At 38.9% G+C, this 21,772-nt stretch overlaps 1 protein-coding gene across 1 annotated transcript in view; it reads left to right on the forward strand.

Annotated features, from left to right (window-relative positions):
• The first annotated feature begins 894 nt into the window (after window positions 1–894).
• smg5 (SMG5 nonsense mediated mRNA decay factor) overlaps window positions 895–21,772 on the forward strand; it is a 28,675-nt gene continuing 7,797 nt past the window's right edge. The window contains exons 1-18 of the mRNA XM_079836541.1: window positions 895–1,286; window positions 2,623–2,721; window positions 2,891–3,014; window positions 3,112–3,268; window positions 5,536–5,625; window positions 5,737–5,826; window positions 6,016–6,094; window positions 6,301–6,426; window positions 8,676–8,744; window positions 8,855–9,066; window positions 10,783–10,920; window positions 11,216–12,061; window positions 13,332–13,501; window positions 13,595–13,670; window positions 13,767–13,942; window positions 15,300–15,458; window positions 19,811–19,870; window positions 20,135–20,294. Of these exons, the coding sequence (XP_079692667.1) occupies window positions 1,222–1,286; window positions 2,623–2,721; window positions 2,891–3,014; window positions 3,112–3,268; window positions 5,536–5,625; window positions 5,737–5,826; window positions 6,016–6,094; window positions 6,301–6,426; window positions 8,676–8,744; window positions 8,855–9,066; window positions 10,783–10,920; window positions 11,216–12,061; window positions 13,332–13,501; window positions 13,595–13,670; window positions 13,767–13,942; window positions 15,300–15,458; window positions 19,811–19,870; window positions 20,135–20,294 (2,896 nt within the window). The 5' untranslated portion in view covers window positions 895–1,221. The remainder of the gene's footprint in view (window positions 1,287–2,622; window positions 2,722–2,890; window positions 3,015–3,111; window positions 3,269–5,535; window positions 5,626–5,736; window positions 5,827–6,015; window positions 6,095–6,300; window positions 6,427–8,675; window positions 8,745–8,854; window positions 9,067–10,782; window positions 10,921–11,215; window positions 12,062–13,331; window positions 13,502–13,594; window positions 13,671–13,766; window positions 13,943–15,299; window positions 15,459–19,810; window positions 19,871–20,134; window positions 20,295–21,772) is intronic.

The following is a 21,772-nucleotide window of genomic DNA, read 5'->3' on the forward strand; positions in this document are numbered from 1 at the left end:
TGTGATTTCAGTATTGCTGTGTGTCGTGTTTAAACCCCCTGTTGATGATTCACAAATGCAGTTGCCAGGTGATGCCAGATGGTTTGCCTGTAATCGTGTCCAGAGATGAGGGGTTGACGAGAATGTGTGGCATGAAAGTACTAGGCAGTAGGCTACAGACAAATTCCTATGATGTAACTTTGCCATTTAAATAAATATATTTCTTATAACTGTAATGAATATGAGATTATTTTTCATTAGCTATGAAACTATGACTCTGGAAATTTTGAGATAATTTGTGAGAATGACCCAACTAAATTCACTTTACATTTCACATATTTATAGCCAAAACTCGAAGTGCAAGCACTTGGAAAAACGGGATGAATTAAAACTAAACGCTTTCAGTATGATTTTCTAGAGGGAATCCGACTTCACTCTCTATTCATAAAAATCATATTTACAGTGTGCCTTCAGAGAAATCCATTATTTAGCTACTATATGAAATATGGTGATTTATCTCTGGATGATCAATTGATTTACTGGAGACAGTGAGAAAACATGCAAAATAACAAAATACCAGTGTATTACTATAATTGCTAAAAACAAACGGTGGTAAGCTGGTTTTAAACCACATAACATTTTTTTTAAAAAGTGTATGCTAGCTTCTTACAGTTAGAAGAGAATACCTGTTATTATAATTTTACATTAGGCTATAAACAATAACTGTAGTTTGGCAGGAATTCAGGCTATCATAATACATTTCTGAGTACGTTAGTACTAATGGCTATTTTTGTAAGAACCGTAGGCTACACCAGTGGCTGATCATCTCCAAGTATCGCTGCAGCCCGGTATCTCGATCATCTCGTCTGCACCCGAGCGTTACTTGCAACTCTCGCGATACTTGCAGCGGCCGCTGAACTGTGTGCGGTGGGAGGGGAAAAAATGGCCGCTCGCGAAGCGACACTCGGAATGATGAGCAACAACAACACAAACACAACCCTCTCAAAATGTGACAGCTGACCCGAACCGACACCAGAACACACACCGGCTTCCGAACGGATGGATATCGCGGCCGGTGACGGGGGAGGTCAGGAACGACAGCGTTTGTGTTTAAGTTGTAATTTGAGGGAAATAGGTGAGTTAGCAAGCCTGCTAACGTTAGCCGCGCGCTAAACTAGAACTGAACGAACCAGAACAAGATATACGAAAACAGACCACAGCAGCCGCACTATCACTGCTAGGATGAGCGGACCGGGTCAGGACAGCGAGCCAGAGGCCAAAGTGCTTCACATTAAACGACTGTACAGGTAAGAGCGCTGACAGCAGGCCGGCACTGTCAGGAAATCTCAGTAATTCTTTATATATGTTATGTTTTCTACGTCAGAAGTGTTTGAAAATGTATTCATATAGCTAAAATGTTAAATGACACACTTGACACTTGAATACAGAGGCCGTATAGTCTCTGTGAGTCCATAATGTCTCATCTGGGAATCTTATATTATTTGGCATGTGTGGCATTAAATTATAGCTATTCAATCTAAATTTTCTTTATGAATTATGTCCATGGATACTCTTGTTAGTTCCCACAAAAGGACAGATATGGGTAGTTAAAATGAGAGGTCAGAAAGAATTATAAGAATCGAAGGTAGAGTATTTAAATATGTAAATGCACGTAAAATGTATGTCTTGTCACTCTATGTCTCCCAAGAAAAGATACTATTTAAATGCTTAGTTTTATGATCATACCTCAGTATTGATTGTGGGGATAAAACATATAATGCAATGCTATACAGTGATGAGAGGTGCACAAATAAACATCCTCAAAAGCCTGATGTTTCATATTTGATACTTACATGTTAACAGATCTTTTTCTAAAACTTTACTTTAAAAATGCTGTATGTATAATCAAGTAAACCAAATTTGCTTCAGTTCAGTAAATGTTCATCTTTAAATATTACTAACAATATAAAACATATGCGCATTATAAAATTCATTTAAGATTTCACAGCAAAAAGTCACATGGACATTTTTACAATTAGGCTAAAAGGTGTTTTTCTTACCAAAAAAATGTATCAGACGACAGAAGACGTAGTACTTTGTGTACAACTGCAAAGTTATGATCATGTTGATAATTTCGAGACTTTAGAAATGTAAAATATATATGATGTAGACTTTCTATGGTTAAGGAGCAGCTGAAATTCATTTGTAATCTCTAAATCAATTAATTTTTAATCTCTAAATCAAATGTCTGTGTTTACACCTTAACCATAGAAAAATACATCAAAAACCTAACTCTGATGTTAGGTGAATCATTCACAATATGATTAGTAGAAGAAAACTGGACTTAGATTATATGTTTTGGATCAGGTGTTTTAATAAAAATAAACACGAGAGAGCCTACATTTTTATCTTTACTAAGTAAACAAATAAGGGTTTTAATTAGCTATAATGCATTTTTGTGAAAACACGTGTGGAAAACGATGCCTGCAAAACATTACTGATTTGATTGAATTTCAAGCCCTTGAATTTAACTCTATCATAAGTCAATAATTGTGATTTTTGATGTTGAATGGGATTTATTATATTGTGAGTTTGTGGCATATATAACAAAGTGTTCATCATTTCTTGTCTGTTTTCATGAAGGGCTGTTGTGGAAACGGTGCATAAGTTGGATATTATAATCAGCGGCAAGTCGTCGTATAGGGAGGTCTTCAAACCTGAGAATATCAGCTTGAGGAACAAGTAAGCATACGATTACTCTCTCTGCAACCCAACCAGGCACAGTGCGGTATAATCGGTCAGATTATGTTGCATTAACGTTGAAGAGAGAGCTTTTATTGCTTGCCACACCTGCTTAGGATGCGGTTACAATAGCTTTGAACAGCAATCGCTTTTTCATTTTTTTTACCAGATTGCGGGAACTATGTGTAAAGCTGATGTTCCTGCATCCTGTGGACTATGGACGCAAGGCAGAAGAGCTGCTTTGGAGGAAGGTCTACTATGAGGTCATTCAGGTCATCAAGACCAATAAGAAGGTACTGTCACGTAGCAGTGCACACGTCCCATAATTTAAAAGTAGTATTATTTGCTGTTGTATTGGCCATCAGGCTGAAATCCTGACTGTCTTTGCAGCATATTCACAGCCGCAGTGCTCTGGAGTGTGCCTACAGGACCCATCTGATCGCTGGGGTGGGCTTCTTTCAACACCTGCTGCTCTATATCCAGTCACACTATCAGCTGGAGTTACAGGACTGCATCGACTGGACACACGTCACCGACCCACTCATCGGTGAGATATGTTTCCATAAGCATATTAAAGGCAGTGTTCTCACAGTCATGGAAAACTGGAACTGGAATATATATATATATATATATATATATATATATATATATATATATATATATATATATATATATATATATATATATATATATATATATATATATTAGACATATTTTACATTGAAAGGGGTCATGAACTGGCTTTTTAAATTTTTTTATACTGTTGTCTGAGGTCAACTTATGACGTTTGCATGGTTTTTACATACAAAAACATCATAATGAATAGGTAATAGACTATTTTGAGGCTCTCTCAAGAAACGCTCAGTTTTTATGGGTGTTTCGCACTGAAGACTTGGAAGTAAACGCCCATGGCTAGGATTGGATAAGCGTTGCATATTTAATGAGCTTCAGCTCCCCGGTGGGGAAACGGGAACCGGAATGAATCGCCCACAGGGCTCGCAAAATGTCTTTATCAAACAAACAAAATGATTCATCTCTCATCCACTCGCGATTGATTGGAATGTTAATTTTTTATTAAAGTTACTTGGCCCGCCCGATCGGTGAATATAACCGCCTGCACGCGCCCCCTTCAAATATCAAGTCAAGAGAGTGAACAACGCACATCAAGAAAGGAATGTTATTTCACTATTTAAGATAGCCCGTCAGCAGGCCGGGCTTACGTTTTGGTAGCCCGTCTGAAAAACATATAGCCCTGGGACGTTGGGCTTTGAGTCTGGTCGTGAATCGCAATGAAACAAACACCGCCACGAATAAAGGATTCATCAGCCTTTGACAGCATGCTAAGGTATGTTCAGTTAGACATGTACACATAATCAATACTATCACATATAAAAAACATGTTTTACTCACATTAGTGTGTTGCTTCATTCATTCATGTAATCTCATCCTGTCTGCAAATCCAGTCTCTTGTTTACAAATGAATCTGTGGTTAAATGAAGGAACAGACGCGCAATGTCTTCCCCACGTGAGCTGGATATTCATTAAAAATAAAGTTCATCCATGCATTCATAATATTGGAATCCGAATGAAGCTTATGTGGTATGTTTACTGCTTAGAAATTCGATGTCATGTTAGTGGCACGAGACGGTGGGCAGGGCTACAGAATCAGGCGTTGATCTTTTTCTGTCGAGGCGGTGCTTCACCACACGATGACGTCAAGGTGTGGCATATTCTGAGATCGAGCGTTTGCTGGGCCTGGCGTCAATAAAAGCTTTTCTTTGACTATCAAGGAAGGTTTCAGCTCTGAAACTTACAGGATATCCTTTTATATATCAAAAGCTCAAGGGAAAGTTGTTTTCTCAATTCATGACCCCTTTAAAATGAATACAAATTTATAAAAACCACCAGTAAAATTGATAAAAAAAATTGTGAACAAAATTATTCAGACACTTTGACCTGACCATGTTTTGCTTCATTGTTTTTTCTTTAATTGCTAATGCGACTTTTTACACCACAGACTGAACAAAATGAAGCATTACTTGGTCATTGGTGGACCTAAATTGGTACTAATTGTGTATTAAATTTAACAGCTGACAGGTGATTGGTTGATTGTAATCCATTACATACCTTTCTATCAAAGTTATCTGACATTATCAAGATTAATTTGCTCTGGGACAGTTTAACTATCATATTGTATTACCTTTTTCTAAATTATTGGGAATAAACTGTGATAATGTGAGAAAATGTTGAAGGTGTTGGTTTGACTGTATATATATCAATACGGATATGGATTACTTTATTAGTGATATTTTAAAATATATATAAAATACAATTTCTGTAGTAAATGTGAATATCTCTCTCTTAACTTTGTAAATGTTAATTGTATTTAATTGGCTATTAATTGCTCTATGTTAGTGTACTCTTTATGAATTAATGACAAAAAAAGTTGTGGAATTTAACTCGTCAAAAGTTTTGGGAACCCCAAAGTGATCATGTATTAGTCCTCATGTTGTAAATATGTCTAACACAATATCAACGGTATATCAAGATTTGCCCCATTTATGGAGAACTTGGAAATATAAGGGAAGTCTAAATGTGATTTTCAGGCCTGGAAAAGTCAGGGAAAATAATAAAAATTTTAGCGATTGTACATTTTATAAATCAGACTGTGCTTTGCTGTTTGGTGATTGTGCCACATCAAACCACATTTGCGGTATCAAACTGATGTGTCAGAGATGAAAATCTATACAATATAGACTGTCATACTACTCAGTGTTAGCGTTTGTTGAATAAACCTTTCTGTGGTCAATGCAGGTCGTAAGAAACCAGTCTCAGCCACCCCTAAAGAGATGGAGTGGGCCCAGATGGCATGTCACAGATGCCTGGTGTACTTGGGAGATCTCGGTAAGTGTGTTCTCACTTGATATTTAATAAAATCAGCCTTGGAAAGCTCTGTCTTGCAATGTAATTGCGTGCTCATACAATCAGAAATTAAACCGTTTAATGTTTATGAAGCGCGGTACCAAAACGAACTGGCGGGAGTGGAGGCAGAGCAGCTGGCGGAACGCTTTTATCACCAGGCCCTGTCTGTCGCACCTCACGCCGGTGAGCGAGTCCTTGCTTCTCTCATCCTCCCAACAACACATTTTCCTGGCACAAGAGAGCATGTTTTTATGATTTTCTCTGTTAAACAGTGCATTTTAATTCTCCTTTAATGGTATTCATTGTTATTATTTCATTTTATTTGAACTTCACATTATTGCATTGGGGAAATGCAATTGTTGTCTTTTACAGGCATGCCGTTTAATCAGTTGGGTACGCTTGCTGGAAGTAAATTTTATAATGTGGAGGCTACTTACTACTACTTGCGCTGGTAAGGCATCTGAGAACAGAATCATGTTTATACATATGAAGTAAAACAGGCAATAAATGGATACAGTACAGTAATTATAAAGAGGGACGTAATGGACTGTTACATCCCATTCTCTTTTTTTTTAAATTGTAATTTAATATGATTAACGTTCCAAGAATCTGATAACCCTGCATGAACATGACAAACTGTTTTTTCCCGTTGAACAGTATTCAGTCAGAGACACCCTTCGACGGGGCATATGGGAATTTAAAGCGTCTGTTTGACAAGGCAGCCAAGATGTACCACCAGGTGAAGAAACAAGAGATGAAGAAGCTTTCACCATCACGCCAGAGGTGTGTTCCCTCTCTTTTATATACATATAAAAGACAGGATGAAGGAATGTTTCTGAAAACGTCCATTGTGTTCAATGTGTTCCTGTAATATAAATCAGAGGTTCTCAAACTTTGTGACTTGCGTCCCATTGTTCAACATTCAAAGGCCCCTCATATAGGCTATAATACTCCCAGAAACTGGGAGTGTCAATATAGTAAATAAATGACTGCAATTATAATTTTTTTATGTATATTTTATTTAAAGTTTGAAGTTATATTAATCACAAACGCATAACCAACGTAGGACAACAAAAGACACACATTTACACACAACGAGAGTCAGCAAAAATACAAAATAATTGAAAATATAAAGATAAATGACAATATTCACAATTGTTTTATAAATCATGTAATTCACCACTGGAGAAGAATAAAATAGAGAAAAAAAATTTGAAGTGGAGGTTTATAGAATAAATCATTGTTAAACTTCCAAAAGTCTCAAGAGAGATCCCCATGTGGCTACAATAAATTTTTTTGATTGAGTGTTTTTTTAATAAAACAAAAGTTGTTGAGGGCGAAAATTAATTTAAATTAATTTAAAGTTTATTAAGGGTCTTACAGAGAATGGTGTGTAAAGTATTAAAAAATAGCATGTTTTAGACTGAAATAGTGTACAAAACAAAGTCTGTAATGTTCGGTATAAATGTTCTCTGTCAACTCCGTTTTGTGATTAACCTGAAAGTGTTATGGGGAACGTCAGTTTGATTAACTTCTCGCGAGAGACGCGCAATTCACTTCTCTGCTTTGATTGAGATTATGAGAAATGTCATTAATTTAAACGCATTTACAAAACAAGAATAAGCACTGCTGCAGAAAAAAATATGAGAAAGCAGCTGAAAGAAAATAGCTGTGCAAGGGAATCATCTGAATTTAAATATTAATTAAGCATTATTTTAAAGATTTATATATTAAAGCTTGTATAATATAGTTTTAAATGCAGTTTATTTGACTATATGAATTATTAGTAATTATAAAGCATATTATACGAGAGTATGGGACGCTCAGTGAGTTCCGCTATAGTGCAACAAAGATGGATGTGTGTGTTTCCAGTAAGAGAAACACGAGAGTAGTGTTGTCAAAAGTACCGACCGCGATACCAAGTCGGTACTGAAATTTTAAAAATGTGACGCTTTGTTGAGCGGAATCGTAAACACCTCTGACTGGCCATTGTGCTCATACACTCATCAAATATGTCTGTGATTGGCTACAATGACCAGCGCTTCAAAAACATGTTGTAAATATACATCAATGACACTTTTCACAGAGCGCTTGCACAGATACACACAGGATCATTTGAATGCAGGCGCCTATCAGCTTACCGGTCCACTGGTCGCTTTCAAAACACTTTTAAACACTTCCGAGCGTTGGTCATTGTAGCCAATCACAGAAACACACCGATGAGCGCATGAGCACAATGGCCAGTCAGAGGTGTTTATGATTCCAGCTCAACAGCGCTCAAAGTGTCACATTTTTAACATTTCAGTACCGACTTGGTATCGCGTGGTCTTTTGACAACACTACACGAGTTTAACTTGTTTAATCAAAAGAGGTTTTTTTATATGTTAAACAGTTGTAAGTATATAAGTAGATGACACAAACATTCAGTTATTAAGTAATATAGAAATGAACATACATGGGTTAGCTGCGTGCTGATTATATTAATAAATGATGTAAACAATGACATGCATATTGCACAATCACTGCTCAATATTACAAGCAAGAACATGCAATGTCATCAAACTCGACCTTTTCAAACAATCATGCACAAACCGGGTGATTGTAACTAGTAAGTGAATAGAATATTTATATTCTAATAGAAATACAATTATTTTCGAGCTCAAAGTCTGATACGAAAACGTTTTAGTCTCACTTTGTGACGCAGATTAAAATGCGTTCATTTTACAGGAAAATCTCGACATTCAGGACAATAATGCAAATTATATATGAAAACTCACCCGTAATCATTTACGCACTGGAAAAAACATAATACAAAGTTGAATAAACATGGACTGTCTGATTTGTAACTAAACTGCCGATTCTGCAAGGCCACATCTGACTGCGCTGCGTATGTTACGTACCACTCAAGGGGGCGGAGTTTGGCCTTTCTCTCACATATAATATAAAATATATTATAATATATAATATAACTTATTGAAGGGGAATTTTTCTTTCACAATGAACTTCATTAATTTTCCTTATTTTTGCTTAAGGTCAAAAGACATTAAAAGACTGCTGGTGAGCTTCATGTATTTGCAGAGCCTGTTGCAGCCCAAGAACAGGTGAGGGCATCAACCCGTTTAATGATATAAAAAATATCACCTCCCCTGAAAGGTACAAGATATAATTTGAGAATCAAATCAACGTTACTAATAACCGGTCTTCTCTTTAGTCTGATGGAGACGGAGTTGACGTCACTGTGCCAGTCCGTGCTGGAAGACTTTAACCTGGTGCTTTTCTACCTGCCCCTTCCTGCTCACGGCAATCAGTCAGCCAGCGAGGAGGAGGAAGAGCACGACTCGGTCTGTTCTGTGCTTCCTGACAGCCTCATATTCAAGATGGTGGTGACTTGCCTTATGGTGGTGCACAGCCTGAAGAGAGGGGGTAAGTAGGGACTGAAAGGATTGATCATGATGTTCAACATCTGCTGCTCATTTTACGCCATGTCATTTTGCCATTAATTATGTCGCATTGCAGTCAATAAGCAGACAGATACTGCTTTACCAACCTAAAAATAGTGCTGGCTTGAAAGAATTTATTTGTATTCAGTGAAATGGCAGATGTGTGTTGTTTCAGGCCTATTTTGATGCAAAAAGCACAATTTCCTGGAATTACTGCATCCTTACCAGATACAACATTGTAAATATAAATAAATCGATAAATGCTATCTTTAGTTTTTGTCTGAACCAGTCACCACATACCAGGAGATTTTTTTTTCCTGTTGTCATGTACTGTTTATTTATATTTTTACATCGGTGTTATTTATATTTTTTCAGGGAACTGTAAAATTGTGATTTCCATCCATTGAAAAGTCAGGATATTAAAATACATACACCGTTCAGGCATAACATTATGATTATAATGTTGGTGCCGCTTTTGCTGCCAAAACAGCCCTGACCCGTCGAGGCATGGACTCCACTAGACCCCTGAATACCGCTGTAAGTCCTGTAAGTTGCGAGGTGGGGCCTCCATGGATCATGGACTTGTTTGTTCAGCACATCCCACAGATGCACGATTGGATTGAGATCTGGGGAATTTGGAGGTCGAATTAACACCTCAAACTCAAACTCGCTGTTGTGCTCCTCAGACCATTCCTGAACCATTTTTGCTTTGTGGCAGGGCACATTATCTGCTGAAAGAGGCCACAGCCACACAGGGAATACCGTTTCCATGAAAGGGTGTACATGGTCTGCAACAATGCTTAGGTAGGTGGTAAAGTAACATCCACATGGATGGCAGGACCCAAGGTTTCCCAGCAGAACATTGCCCAAAGCTTCACACTGTCCCCACCGGCTTGCCTTTCTTTCCATAGTGCATCCTGGTGCCATGTGTTCCCCAGGTAAGCGACACACCCGGCAATCCACGTGATGTAAAAGAAAATGTGATTCATCAGACCAGTTCTGATGCTCACGTGCCCACTGTTGGCGCTTTCGGCGGTGGACAGGGGTCAGCATGGGCACCCTGACTGGTCTGCGGCTATGCAGCCCCATACGCTACAAACGCTTTGCACTGTGTGTTCTGACACCTTTCTATCAGAAACAGCAGTAACTTCTTGAGCAATTTGAGCTACAGTAGCTCGTCTGTTTGATCAGACCACACAGGCCAGCCTTCACTCCCCACGTGCATCAATGAGCCTTGGCCGCCCATGACCCTGTCAGCGGTTCACCACTTCCTTGGGCCACTTTTGATAGATACTGACCACTGCAGACCGGGAACACCCCACAAGAGCTGCAGTTTTGGAGATGTTCTGACCCAGTCGTCCAGCCATAACAATTTGGCCCTTGTCAAACTCGCTCAAATCCTTACGCTTGCCCATTTTTCCTGCTTCTAACACATCAACTTGTTTGACTTGAGGACAAAATGTTCACTTGCTCCCTAATATATCCCACCCACTAACAGGTGCCGTGATGAAGAGATAATCAGTGTGATCTTAATGTCATAAGGTCATAATGTTATGCCCGATCTGTGAATATATATAAAATATCTGTTGATTTAATGGCCACTTAGGGTGCCGTTGGAAGCATTCAAACCACAGTTGTTATTAACATTTTCTCGCAAATGAAGTACAAACTCATCTGTCAATTGTAATTTCAATTCTAGCTTCAAAGCAGTACAGCGCCTCCATCGCTTTCACATTGGCTCTGTTCTCCCATTTGGTCAATCATGTCAACATTCGACTGCAAGCTGAACTGGAGGAGGGAGAGAGTGATGTCCCACCCCTGCGCACTGATAACACTGGTACGGTACTTCTTTGCTTCTATGTCCTTTCGTCTTTCTAATTTTAAGGTACTTTTGGGCACTATCATAATCTGCCAGAGAAGTTGCCGTGTCTGCGAAGAACATATGCAGTAGTGCCTTAGATTTTAGTGAAAAGAAGATATCTTATTTTTTATTAAAAAAAAACCTATGATGCCTTTAAATGCTGTCTAGTTAGGCAGCTCACTAGGATTTGGAAAAGTTTTTGTCTCTGTTTTGCCGTTATGTGATTGTTCACTTAAAGCTAACCTTCCCAGTGTGATGCATTTGTTCGTAGATGATGCTGATGCCAAGGATCACAGTGGCGCTGCTCTCTCAGAGGAGAGGACCCTTCAGAATGGCTCCCTGGAAGAGGAGGATGAAGAAGAGGAGGTCAAGGAGAATGACGAAGACGCGACTAAGGGGAACGGAAGTACAGTGGGGATTAAGAAAAGCCTGGAGAAGAAGCGATCAGCTGAGGAGAAGCAAAAACAGAAGCGGAAGTTCTCACGGCTCTCTATGCTCCGCCGCAGGCGCTGCGCTCACAAGGAGGACGAGAGCGACCTAAGCGAGGGATTTGAGAGTGATGAAGAAGAGGACGAGGAAGGCGGCGGTCCGGTCGACGGTCTGGGAGCCGCTAGGGTCCAGATGAACTCTTTAGCAAGGGAAGGGCGGAAAGGACCACTGGCAGGGGATGGCAGCTGGGAAAGTGGTTCAGAGGAGGACGAGGCCGGCACTGCTTTTGACGTCGAGACGGATTCTGACATGAACAGTCAGGAATCTCGTTCGGACCTGGAAGATATGGAGGATGCCGAGAATGCGCCACAACAGCAGCAACAAGAGGAAAATGAGCAGCCGCAACCACCTAGAGAGGAAAACTCGACCCCTCCAGTATCCAACGGCCCTTTAGTGTCTAATGATGCCAGCATCAGCAGTAATCTGCAGGCCATGTCCTCTCAGCTCTTCCAGGCAAAACGCTGCTTCCGGCTCGCCCCCACCTTTAGTAATGTACTGCTCCGCCCCGCAGCAGCCACTAACCCCACGCCAGACTCAAACCCCACCCCAATACAAGAAGCCACACCTCCTACTGGAGAAACGCAGAGTCACACAAGTCCAGAGATTGCTAATGGAACCAACGACAAAGGTACATTGCATACAGAGAAGTCATTTAGCGTTTTCTGCAATCAATTAAGATTAGTCTATACATGCTTTTTTATATACTTTAAACTTTTGTGCTTTGTACAAAGTCTTGGTATAATCACCAAAACTGCATTTGTTTTAAGTGTCATATGATCCTTCAGAAATCATTCTAATATGCTAATTTGGTGCTTAAGATTTTTTTTATTATTACGATTAATATTATTAGGGCTGCCCCCTAATAGTTGACTAACCGTTAGTCGACTAGAAGAGATTTGGATGACCAAAATTGTATTGGTCGGTTAGTCCCAGAATAAAAAACTCTCCACAGGAAGTGGCAAAATCAGGCAGGCTATAATGGACAGAATGTTAAAGGCCGGAAATCCAAAAATTCACCTATAATTCATCCACCTCATATATGGCTTATCACTTGAAACATGTAAATAGTACCTACTTTATAAGTCCGCTCGTTCTGTTAACTTAGATAAATGTGCACTATTATTAGGCGCATATCCAAGTGTTTGTGTGGAGATTGCGAGCTTACTGAATAACATGCATGCGCCGGTGCGATAACTTAAAATACACGTCATTTTTGGTCAAACAAATAAGAGTAAGGCAAACTATAAAGGGTCTACTTTTATTTCTGTAAACTCACAATAGCAACAAAACATTGTGCTTTTGTAATATAAACAAACAGGATGCGCTTTCTGCTGTCTCGGTCTCAGTAAACTTAAGCGTGTCAGAAATAAAAAACTAAACTTAATGTATACTTGCCTACAGACATGAGAAATATATCTATAAATTCTTTAAATGTCAAGTGACTGTCAACCAATTCAAATGGAAAACAAATATTATTAGATTATGTAATCCGTATGAAACATGTGAAAATCCTTATGAAACCATTTACTTTAAATCTTACTGACCCCAAACTTTTGAATAGCAGTGTATAGTTTTTAAGAAATTTGAAGCTTGAAACTCTAATGTAACGCTTCATTTACATATAACCAAAGCCTAAAAACTTATAAAACATAAAAATCCGTCCACGGGCTTTCATAGACAACCTAGGAAGTCAGGGTAGGTCTAATTTTTTTAAGTTTCATTACAAGCTGTTCACACATTGGCAATAAAAAAAGGTATTAATGCATGACAATTCGTACAAACAGCCCATTTAACGCTATAATGTTACGCTGTATTTCAAGCACTATTATTTCCTTATGGGAGTGCAGATTTTGTCCATAATTATAACTAACTAAGATTATTTGATTTGCTGTTCACAGATCCTGACTCTGATTCTGAGGGCAGCGAGCACAGCAACCACTCATTTCCCAGTGAAAAAACCCTTTCTGAACGACTAGAGATTCTGACCAATCAGGGTCTCATCCAGGTGGTGAAGGTCTTTTTGGATTGGCTGAGGACGAACACTGATATCATCCTCATGTGCGCTCAGGTACATGTGAATCTGAAATTCTACATTTTTCTTGAGTAAACGGCTTTGCTTTGCTACACTTTTGTATACATGTTTGTCTTTGGTCTCAAACAGAGTTCTCAGAGCTTGTGGAACAGACTCTCAGTGCTGCTTAATCTACTTCCTGAGGGCAGCAAGATATTAGAAACAGGTTAGAGAAATCATTATTATTACTTTTTCTTTATTAAAGTAAAAATATCCTTTAATTTCCCTCGTAACATTTTTTTTTTATCTCGTTCTGTTGCAGATTTAGGTCTGAATAAGGATGTAACTGAACTCCTGAATGAGTGTGAGCAGCCTGGTTTGGTCCAGACACTGCTGTTGCCCGAGGATCTGGCCCTCCGCCACCTTCCTGCCCTCAGCGTAGCCCATCGACGCCTGGACTTCACTAGCCAGAGGCCCCCACTTACCCCTCTGGATGAGGTAACATCACACTTACCCCTTTGTGTCATGTGAATGACACTTTCGGCTGTTTCTAACAATTCTACAATTGATTTAAGAATTTATTTGTGTCATCAATAAAAATTTTGGCATTCTTCATGTATTCAAACCATATATTTCATATAGGATTAAAATTCTTCCTTGTGTTTAGGGAAAACTGTGGAAAACAGTGGGTTTAAAAAAAAAAAAAAAAAAAGATTTTTACTATATTTAACTTGCATTATAACATTTAAATCATAAAGAAGCTTTATGAATGGTACTTAACTTTTTTTTTTACCAAATTTTTTTTTATATACACTAAACTACCATTCAAAAGTTTGGGGGTCAGTAAAGGCCTGTTTACACCTGGTCACTTCATGCGTTTTTACTGATCTGATAGATATCCAATTTGTTAAAACGATTCTATTTACACTTGGCCACATAAATGTGTCTTCGCAAAATGAATATAAATCCGATATTCACCTCCTATGTGCAAATTTAATGTTACATTTAAGTTCACATCAGCGAAAGCAACAGATATGAACTGCATTTAATTTATCATCATCTAATTTCAAGATCAAAGGAGAGGGTCAATGTTCAGGATTTAACGCCATACATTCAGTTTCATTTCCGGCATTTCGCACGTCAGTTTGCTGAAGAGATTCTCAGCTACTCCTCTGCAGCGGGCCATATCTGTGGCAATGCATGTTGCAGTAGCGCAGCCATATCTGACTGCCAGTAGCCTATAATACGCCCTCACATATTGTTTTTTTTTTTTACCATTTTGGGAGATAAAAATATACATGTGTGGCTCCATCAATCAGATGCATTTACACTTGTTCAGTTTCGTTTGAAATGCATCTCAAACCACCTCCTGAAGTAGTTTGAGTGATCGGATTTAAATTCAACTCTTGAAAGCGGAGGGCATTTACACACTAGCTATCACAATTGGATAGCACAACAACGGTTTTCAGCTTTGATAATAATACAAAATGTTTCTTGAGCAGCAAATCAGCATATTAGAATGAATTCTGAAGGATCATGTGACACTGAAGACTGGAGTAATACATTAAAATATTTTAAAATGCATTAACATTAGATAAAAAATAAATAAATACAGCCATGGTGAGCAAATCTTACTGACCCCAAATTTTGAAAGGAAGTGTACAAAACATATAAAAATATATTTATATGAGTGTCATAATGCAGAGTAATGTATTGTTCAGGGAAAATCAAGTAGTTGATTCCAGCTAATTAGTATGCAGAATATTTTATTAAATTACATAAGTGCAATTAACATCAATTGTGTTTAACTTTTTCTCATGTTCCTCCTTTATGTCTTGTTTTCTCTGCTGTCCAGTGTGTGGTGCGCGTGTGCTGCATTCGCAGCTTTGGTCACTTCCTCACAAATCTCCAAGGCAACGTGTTGCACTTCAACCCAGAGGCGGGCATCTTCACCAGCATCAGCCAATCAGAGCAGGAGAATCTGATTCAGCAGGCCAAGGCCCAGTTCCGCATGGTAAAAAACATAATATTTAATTATAATGAAAGAAATAATTAACCAAAGTATTAGTGGAGCAATAACAGCGTTGCTTCAATATGCACTAGAAACTATTTTGTCTTGAAACAGTAAATCAGCTGATTTCTTTTGTGTATTCAGATGCATTGGCTCATTTGGTGATTTCAGTATGTGTAGCATTTAAATACATGCCAAAATAGTAATGGAAAATGCCTCTAAATGATAGGGTCTACAGACACGTATGTGATAAAGAAAACAAGGCTTTTTCATAAAACCTCACCACATTTGTGAGCTTTTGCTTGAGAGCCTTATGTTGCCAAGCAACCATGCAGCCCTTACGAGTAGAACAAATGAAGCTTGAAGTGCCACCTTGCTGTGTTGGTGAAGAGGCGGCCCTTTCTGGTACAATTTCATTAAAACCTTCAGGGCCTGCGAATGAAAAGCATGTCATAGACTGCCAGGCATTCATGGAATAAGGCTGTAGTCAACAGCGCAGGTCTCTCATAAGACTGCACCAAATCATGACCACTGCAATCAACGTGAACTTTCTGTCCCTGCTGTTAACCCAGCTCAGAGTTTGAGAGTCCTGCATAATTCGCACCTGTTGGTTTTAGTTTGTTCGCTTTAATCCAATTCCAGTTGTATTTATTCGTTCCTACAGTCATATCAGATCTGTTATTTTCCAATTGGATATATGGATCTGATATCTGACCTACATCTAAACACGAACACTTCAGAATTTTTCATCATTGTCACGTGTCAGTAGTGTTAGTTTCGTTAACGGAAAGTATGCCGACAAATGTTTTTCATCATCCTTTTTTTCTATGACCAAGGTCATTAAATGATAACTGTGACTATATTAAAGGTCCCGTTTTTCGTGTTTTTTTTAAGCTTTGATTGTGTTTACAGTGTGCAATATAACATGTGTTCATGTTTCATGTGTAAAAAAACACAGTATTTTTCACACAATTTACTTATCTGTATACTGCTGTTTTCACTGTCCTCAAAACGGCCTGAGAATTTCCTCGTTCTATGAAGTCCCTCCTTCAGAAATACGTAACGAGTTCTGATTGTGCCAGCGGTTCCCGTGTTGTGATTCGACAGCAGCTTAGTGCACGTTGCCCGGAAAGGTCACGCCTCTTACCATAACGGGGAGATGAACGCGCTCAAACTACAGCCCCTGAAGGCCAAACAAAGGTGATTTGACTCCGGAATGAAAATAACAGCGTCTGAACGACATGGTGACAAACGCAACCGAACCGAACGCAACACTTCCTCTTCTCCACGAGGGAGCAACAAGACCACGCCCCCTTTTTCGCCTATTCTTGTGGGCGGAGGTTAGTCGACAAACTGCTCTACTGACGTAATTAAAGCAGGATGTACCAGGATGTAGTCCAGACCGGCCGTTCGCTGTAGGCTTTGAAAGGGAACTTCTGTTAAATAAAATATCTCGCTTGGCATTGAACTTTGAGCTTTATAATTTTACAGGTATTATTTATGCTCTAACAGCAACATTACACACTAACTAAAGTTTGAAAAATGGGATCACGAAGAACAGGACCTTTAACATGCAATATCGTAGACAAAATAAAGACAAGACTAAAATGTAGTTAAAAAAATTATTTTGTCCAAAAAAAAGAGACAAAATATTACATACTGCTGTACAAGCCTCTACTACGATGCTTGCGGTCAGGGGCGGATCTACCGGGGTGGCAACCACCGTCCCCATCTTCCACCCCAGCAGTGTATCCCCGATTCCCAATGTATAAAATATAAATAGTTTCCTCTACCGATTTACATCAGCGGCGCTTCAATGTGATGAGATAATAGCAAGAAAACACGCTTTCTATTATTGTGTAGTAGTCCAAACAAATGACTCTTTGAACTGCTTAGTGATCCGCAACGCAACCAGCGCGATCACGAATAGATCAAACTCCGTTTGCAGTGTGTATGCAGTGCATATTTTTTCCCGGTCCCATGTTAACCGGTCAGAGCTTTCACATTGCATGCGAATGCCATCCGGCAGTGCGTTCCAGGAGCGGCGCGTCTGCAGCAGTGTGGCGATCTATTTTTTGCTGTGCTGCACGCGCTGAATTAAAGTGACAGAGCATTGTTTGCATTAAAATAAACCTGTATTGATGTGAAAATCTAGTAATTTCACCACAGATGCATGTAACTTAAACTTTCAACGTCACCTTAAGGTAAACAAGGAGACATAATGGAGAGCACTCGTCCTTTCTTGGAGGTTCTTAGGACCTGCTAGATTTCTTGTAAAAAGATTTAAAAATGAAAGCAAAGAAAAGATTTTTTGTCTATTGTAGTTTTAATGTAAAATGAAAGTCTAAACTTTGTACTTGTTGTTACATCTTGAGGGATACTATGTAAAGAAAGGCTGACATCCAGAGTTTTTTTAAATCAAAAAGAAAAGGAAAATCAGAGTCAGATAATGTGGGAGTGGAAGGTGCAGATAAGACAGAAAAATTATACGGACAAATTACGTTGTGGAAGGCAGCAGAGGAGAAGATGGAGTGGTGGAAGAAAGAAATATAGAAATGTATGACAAAGAGCTAGATAGAGCATGAAGTGAGTAAAGAGGTGAAGGAGAGAGGGCTAAGGGAGGAAAAGAGCTCAGACATTGAAAGGGAAGAGAGCGAGAGAACTTGAAACATCAGCACCCTGTCTGTCAGGTGCCCATGGTGTTGTGTTCAGTGTTTTCAAATATTTTTCACATTAACATAAAATAGTCAAAACCTATTTATCTTTTATAACCTGATTTAAAGGACCATATGTCAATATATGTTTACCTATATGGTTACAATCAGTGCTTTTGTTATTAGATACTGGTGAGACAAGATATTTGATGACTTTAGATGGGCATTTTGTTGCTCTTGTTGCACTAAAACCTGTGAATTTTTTTTAATGCATTTTTTAAAATATTTGTTGGTGATTGAATGCACCACATCTTAATCTAGATGCACTACAACTTGTGGTTTATATGTATTTGCTATGTGTTGGTGACTAAAAAACCAGTACTTGATGCATTGAGGCTTATATCCATATATAATCTGTATTGTTTGTCATGCTTTGTAAATTAATATTGATATAAACTTGTATCCACTTTAAGTTTCCAGTCCAGCTATCAGGTCCAGGCAATATATATTACAAAATCTATCAACAGTATTCAATCATATAGACCATTAAAAATATGTGTGCCCCTGTGTATATACACTGAATATGTATATTATTACTTGAATCCACAAGAACCATGCAAGGATGCTTGCTTCAGTGTTGCCACCCCTCATAGTTCTCATGCCACCCCATAAAAAAATTTCTAGATCTGCCCCTGCTTGCGTTTGCCAGATGTCACAAGCTTAAATGTTCCAATCAGAACCATTCTCTATTAAAAGGATACATTTTCTGCCGAGTGTTTTACTTTATCTTTGCAATTTGGCAACCATGTGCTCACTTTCTATATACACTGTGGACTAGGGATGGAACAGTATGAAAATTTCATATCACGATTATAGTGACCCAAATTATCAGTATTATCACTATTATCACAGTTTTGCTCAAAATGAGCCAGGAAGGAGTGTGTTTGGCACAGAAATACTGCCATACGTCAAACTCATTTTTTGAAACGTTGTCCATGTTTAGCATGAGAACTCTTTAACAGTGTAAAAAAGCATTAGAGTCTTTACTGTCACTTTTGATCAATTTAATATGTCCTTGCTGAATAAAAAATTATTTCTTTAAAAAAATGACTGATTCCAAACGTTTGAATGGTAGTGTACACAAGAAACTGAGAACTAGTTAGAAAACAAGAAATATGCATGGTATAATTGAATCTGAAGCAGGAGCATGACTACATTTCAGTGGCACAATTAGGGCACGGTATACAAATAAATGTAGCCTCCAAAGCGGTCTTAAAATGTACAAAAGATTAAACGCTTGTATTTAATATTTAATACTTATCTCTCTGTCTATACTTATTTTTCCTCACTCCTATAATATTACCTTAGTGTTTAAATGTGTTGAACGGTAAGGTGCCCTTTTTGTAGTTTACTTCCCATAATTGTAAGGTTAAATTTATCTGTGGTTTAATCATTAATCTCTTTAAGTGCACTTCTTTAAAATTCTTTAAAATAAAAAAAAGATGCACAAATCACCGCACTGTTTGTGTGTGTCTGTCTATTTACAGTATGCTGCTCTTGCATGTTTTTTCTCTTCCTCTTTAAGGGCAAAAATATATTTTGCAGCTTATTCACACTATGGGTGTTTACTAAGGGTAAAATCTGAGTAATGTTTTGAGTTTACACAGAGGTTATACTGAACTTGGTTCATCTTGTCCTCAGGCAGAGGAGGAAGCTCGCAGAAACCGGCTCATGAGAGATATGGCCCAGCTGCGCCTACAGGTCAGACCAGCTGTTGGGTTTATTTTTAGCTTTCATTAATGCATGTCTTCTTCACAACATTTATCCAAATGTACTCAATTAATTGGAGCAGTAATGAACCATTTCCTTGTCTCTCTCTCTCTCTCTCTCTCTCTCTCTCTCTCTCTCTCTCTCTCTCTCTCTCTCTCTCTCTCTCTCTCTCTCTCTCTCTCTCTCTCTCTCTCTCTCTCTCTCTCTCTCTCTCTCTCTCTCTCTCTCTCTCTCTCTCTCTCTCTCTCTCTGCAGTTGGAGGTCTCTCAGCTGGAGGGCAGTCTACAGCAGCCCAAAGCCCAGTCCTCCATGTCTCCTTATCTGGTGCCAGATACCGCTGTTCTCTGCCAGCACCTGGGGCTGCTCAGACAGCTGGCTGCCAGCGGCTGCTTCATCATCATCATCCCTCGCACAGGTCAGTCCACGAGTCTCCTCCGATCTCTGAATGAGGGTTTCCACAGACGTAGGAAATCTGGACATTTCAGAAGAGCCTGGAGCCCTGGAAATGAATTAAATTCAATTACTTAAATATTTCTATACGGAATACTAAACTATTACAAATCGATTTCTAAAAATCGAAAGCTAAAATAAAATATTTGTCCATCTTTTTCCTGAACACTGAAGTCTTATCCTTTACTTTTCTTGGGTTTCTAGTCAAATTAGCGTATTTTCAGAGTTGATAATGTAACGTTACACCTATGAAAATGGTTTCAAAAAGCACATGGCTCCATAATGCCATCACTTTACAAAGTCGCAGTGACCGTCTTTTGTCAGTGCCTCACCCTTCAAAGTGTAATAAGTGTGTAGATGACGTGAAGCTGCCTGAAGTTAGCTACATTTAAAGACGGGTGCTCAATCGGGTGAAGATGGGGGTGGGGGGTTTGGGTGTCGTCATCAGAATGATAAAGGCCCTGATATACTTTAAGCGAAATCGAAGAACGAACTGTTGTGATGTCATTCCGAACAAAATCAAGCCAAAATGAAACCGCTTGCCAAAGCTAACTCTCCGGAACAAAGTCCATTACAGTTCAGTACAGGCATCAGAACCGGCAGGCATCAGTCTCCTCGCAGCAGATCTTTGTTTGTGTGTGTGACGGAGGGATTTCTGCCGCTGTTTTGACTCCTTTACACATTTTATCAGCTCTTTGCAAATTCTCATCTGGTCAAAATACCATCATATGTTAGCCTGGATGCCAGCCGAACTTAGCCCCGCCCACAACATTTTTACTCGGGCAGTTCGGTCTGGACTTTCTCCGTAGAGAAGTAATTATGCCCGAACAGAAACTGTTCGGACCAATGAAATTGTCTGGGCGGGCTTTAGACGATGATGGACAGATGATCAACAGTAACGTAATCATCCACCTCACCAAAGAGCGCTTGGGTTCAATTTGTTCTAATCCTAAACGGAGAACTTGTTGTATTCACCTTTACTATTTCTCTCAGAAATGATGATCGTGTTGGTAAGTACTCTGTGTATCCTTAAATTCTTTTTTTACAACACCGGCAAAGATCGTTTACACTCTTTTTCAATCTTTTTCTTCTAACGTAACTTATTCCAGCGTGCGTGCAGACAGGGTTGCCAAGTTTTTACAACAAAACCGCCCAATTGCTAACGTTCCTCAAAACTAGCCAAAAACAAGCCCAATAGCTTTCCTGGGGTGTTCTCCGGGAAAAAAAGGCATTTGGGGGGTAAAATATGTGTTATTTTGGCAAGGCTGGCAGCTAAAAATCGCATTGCTGGGTCTGTATATCACATAATTAGGGTCGCTTCAACCCGCGGACATGGCAACACAGTGCAGTTGAGTTCTGTTGACATTTGACAACTAACGTTGTGCGTCGCTCCGTTGCTCTGATTGGTTGTAGGTCTATCCAATTGAGGTCTTTCCTGGTTCG

The sequence above is a fragment of the Gobio gobio genome (genome assembly GCF_949357685.1).
Source record: "Gobio gobio genome assembly, chromosome: 15".
Classification (NCBI taxonomy): domain Eukaryota; kingdom Metazoa; phylum Chordata; class Actinopteri; order Cypriniformes; family Gobionidae; genus Gobio; species Gobio gobio.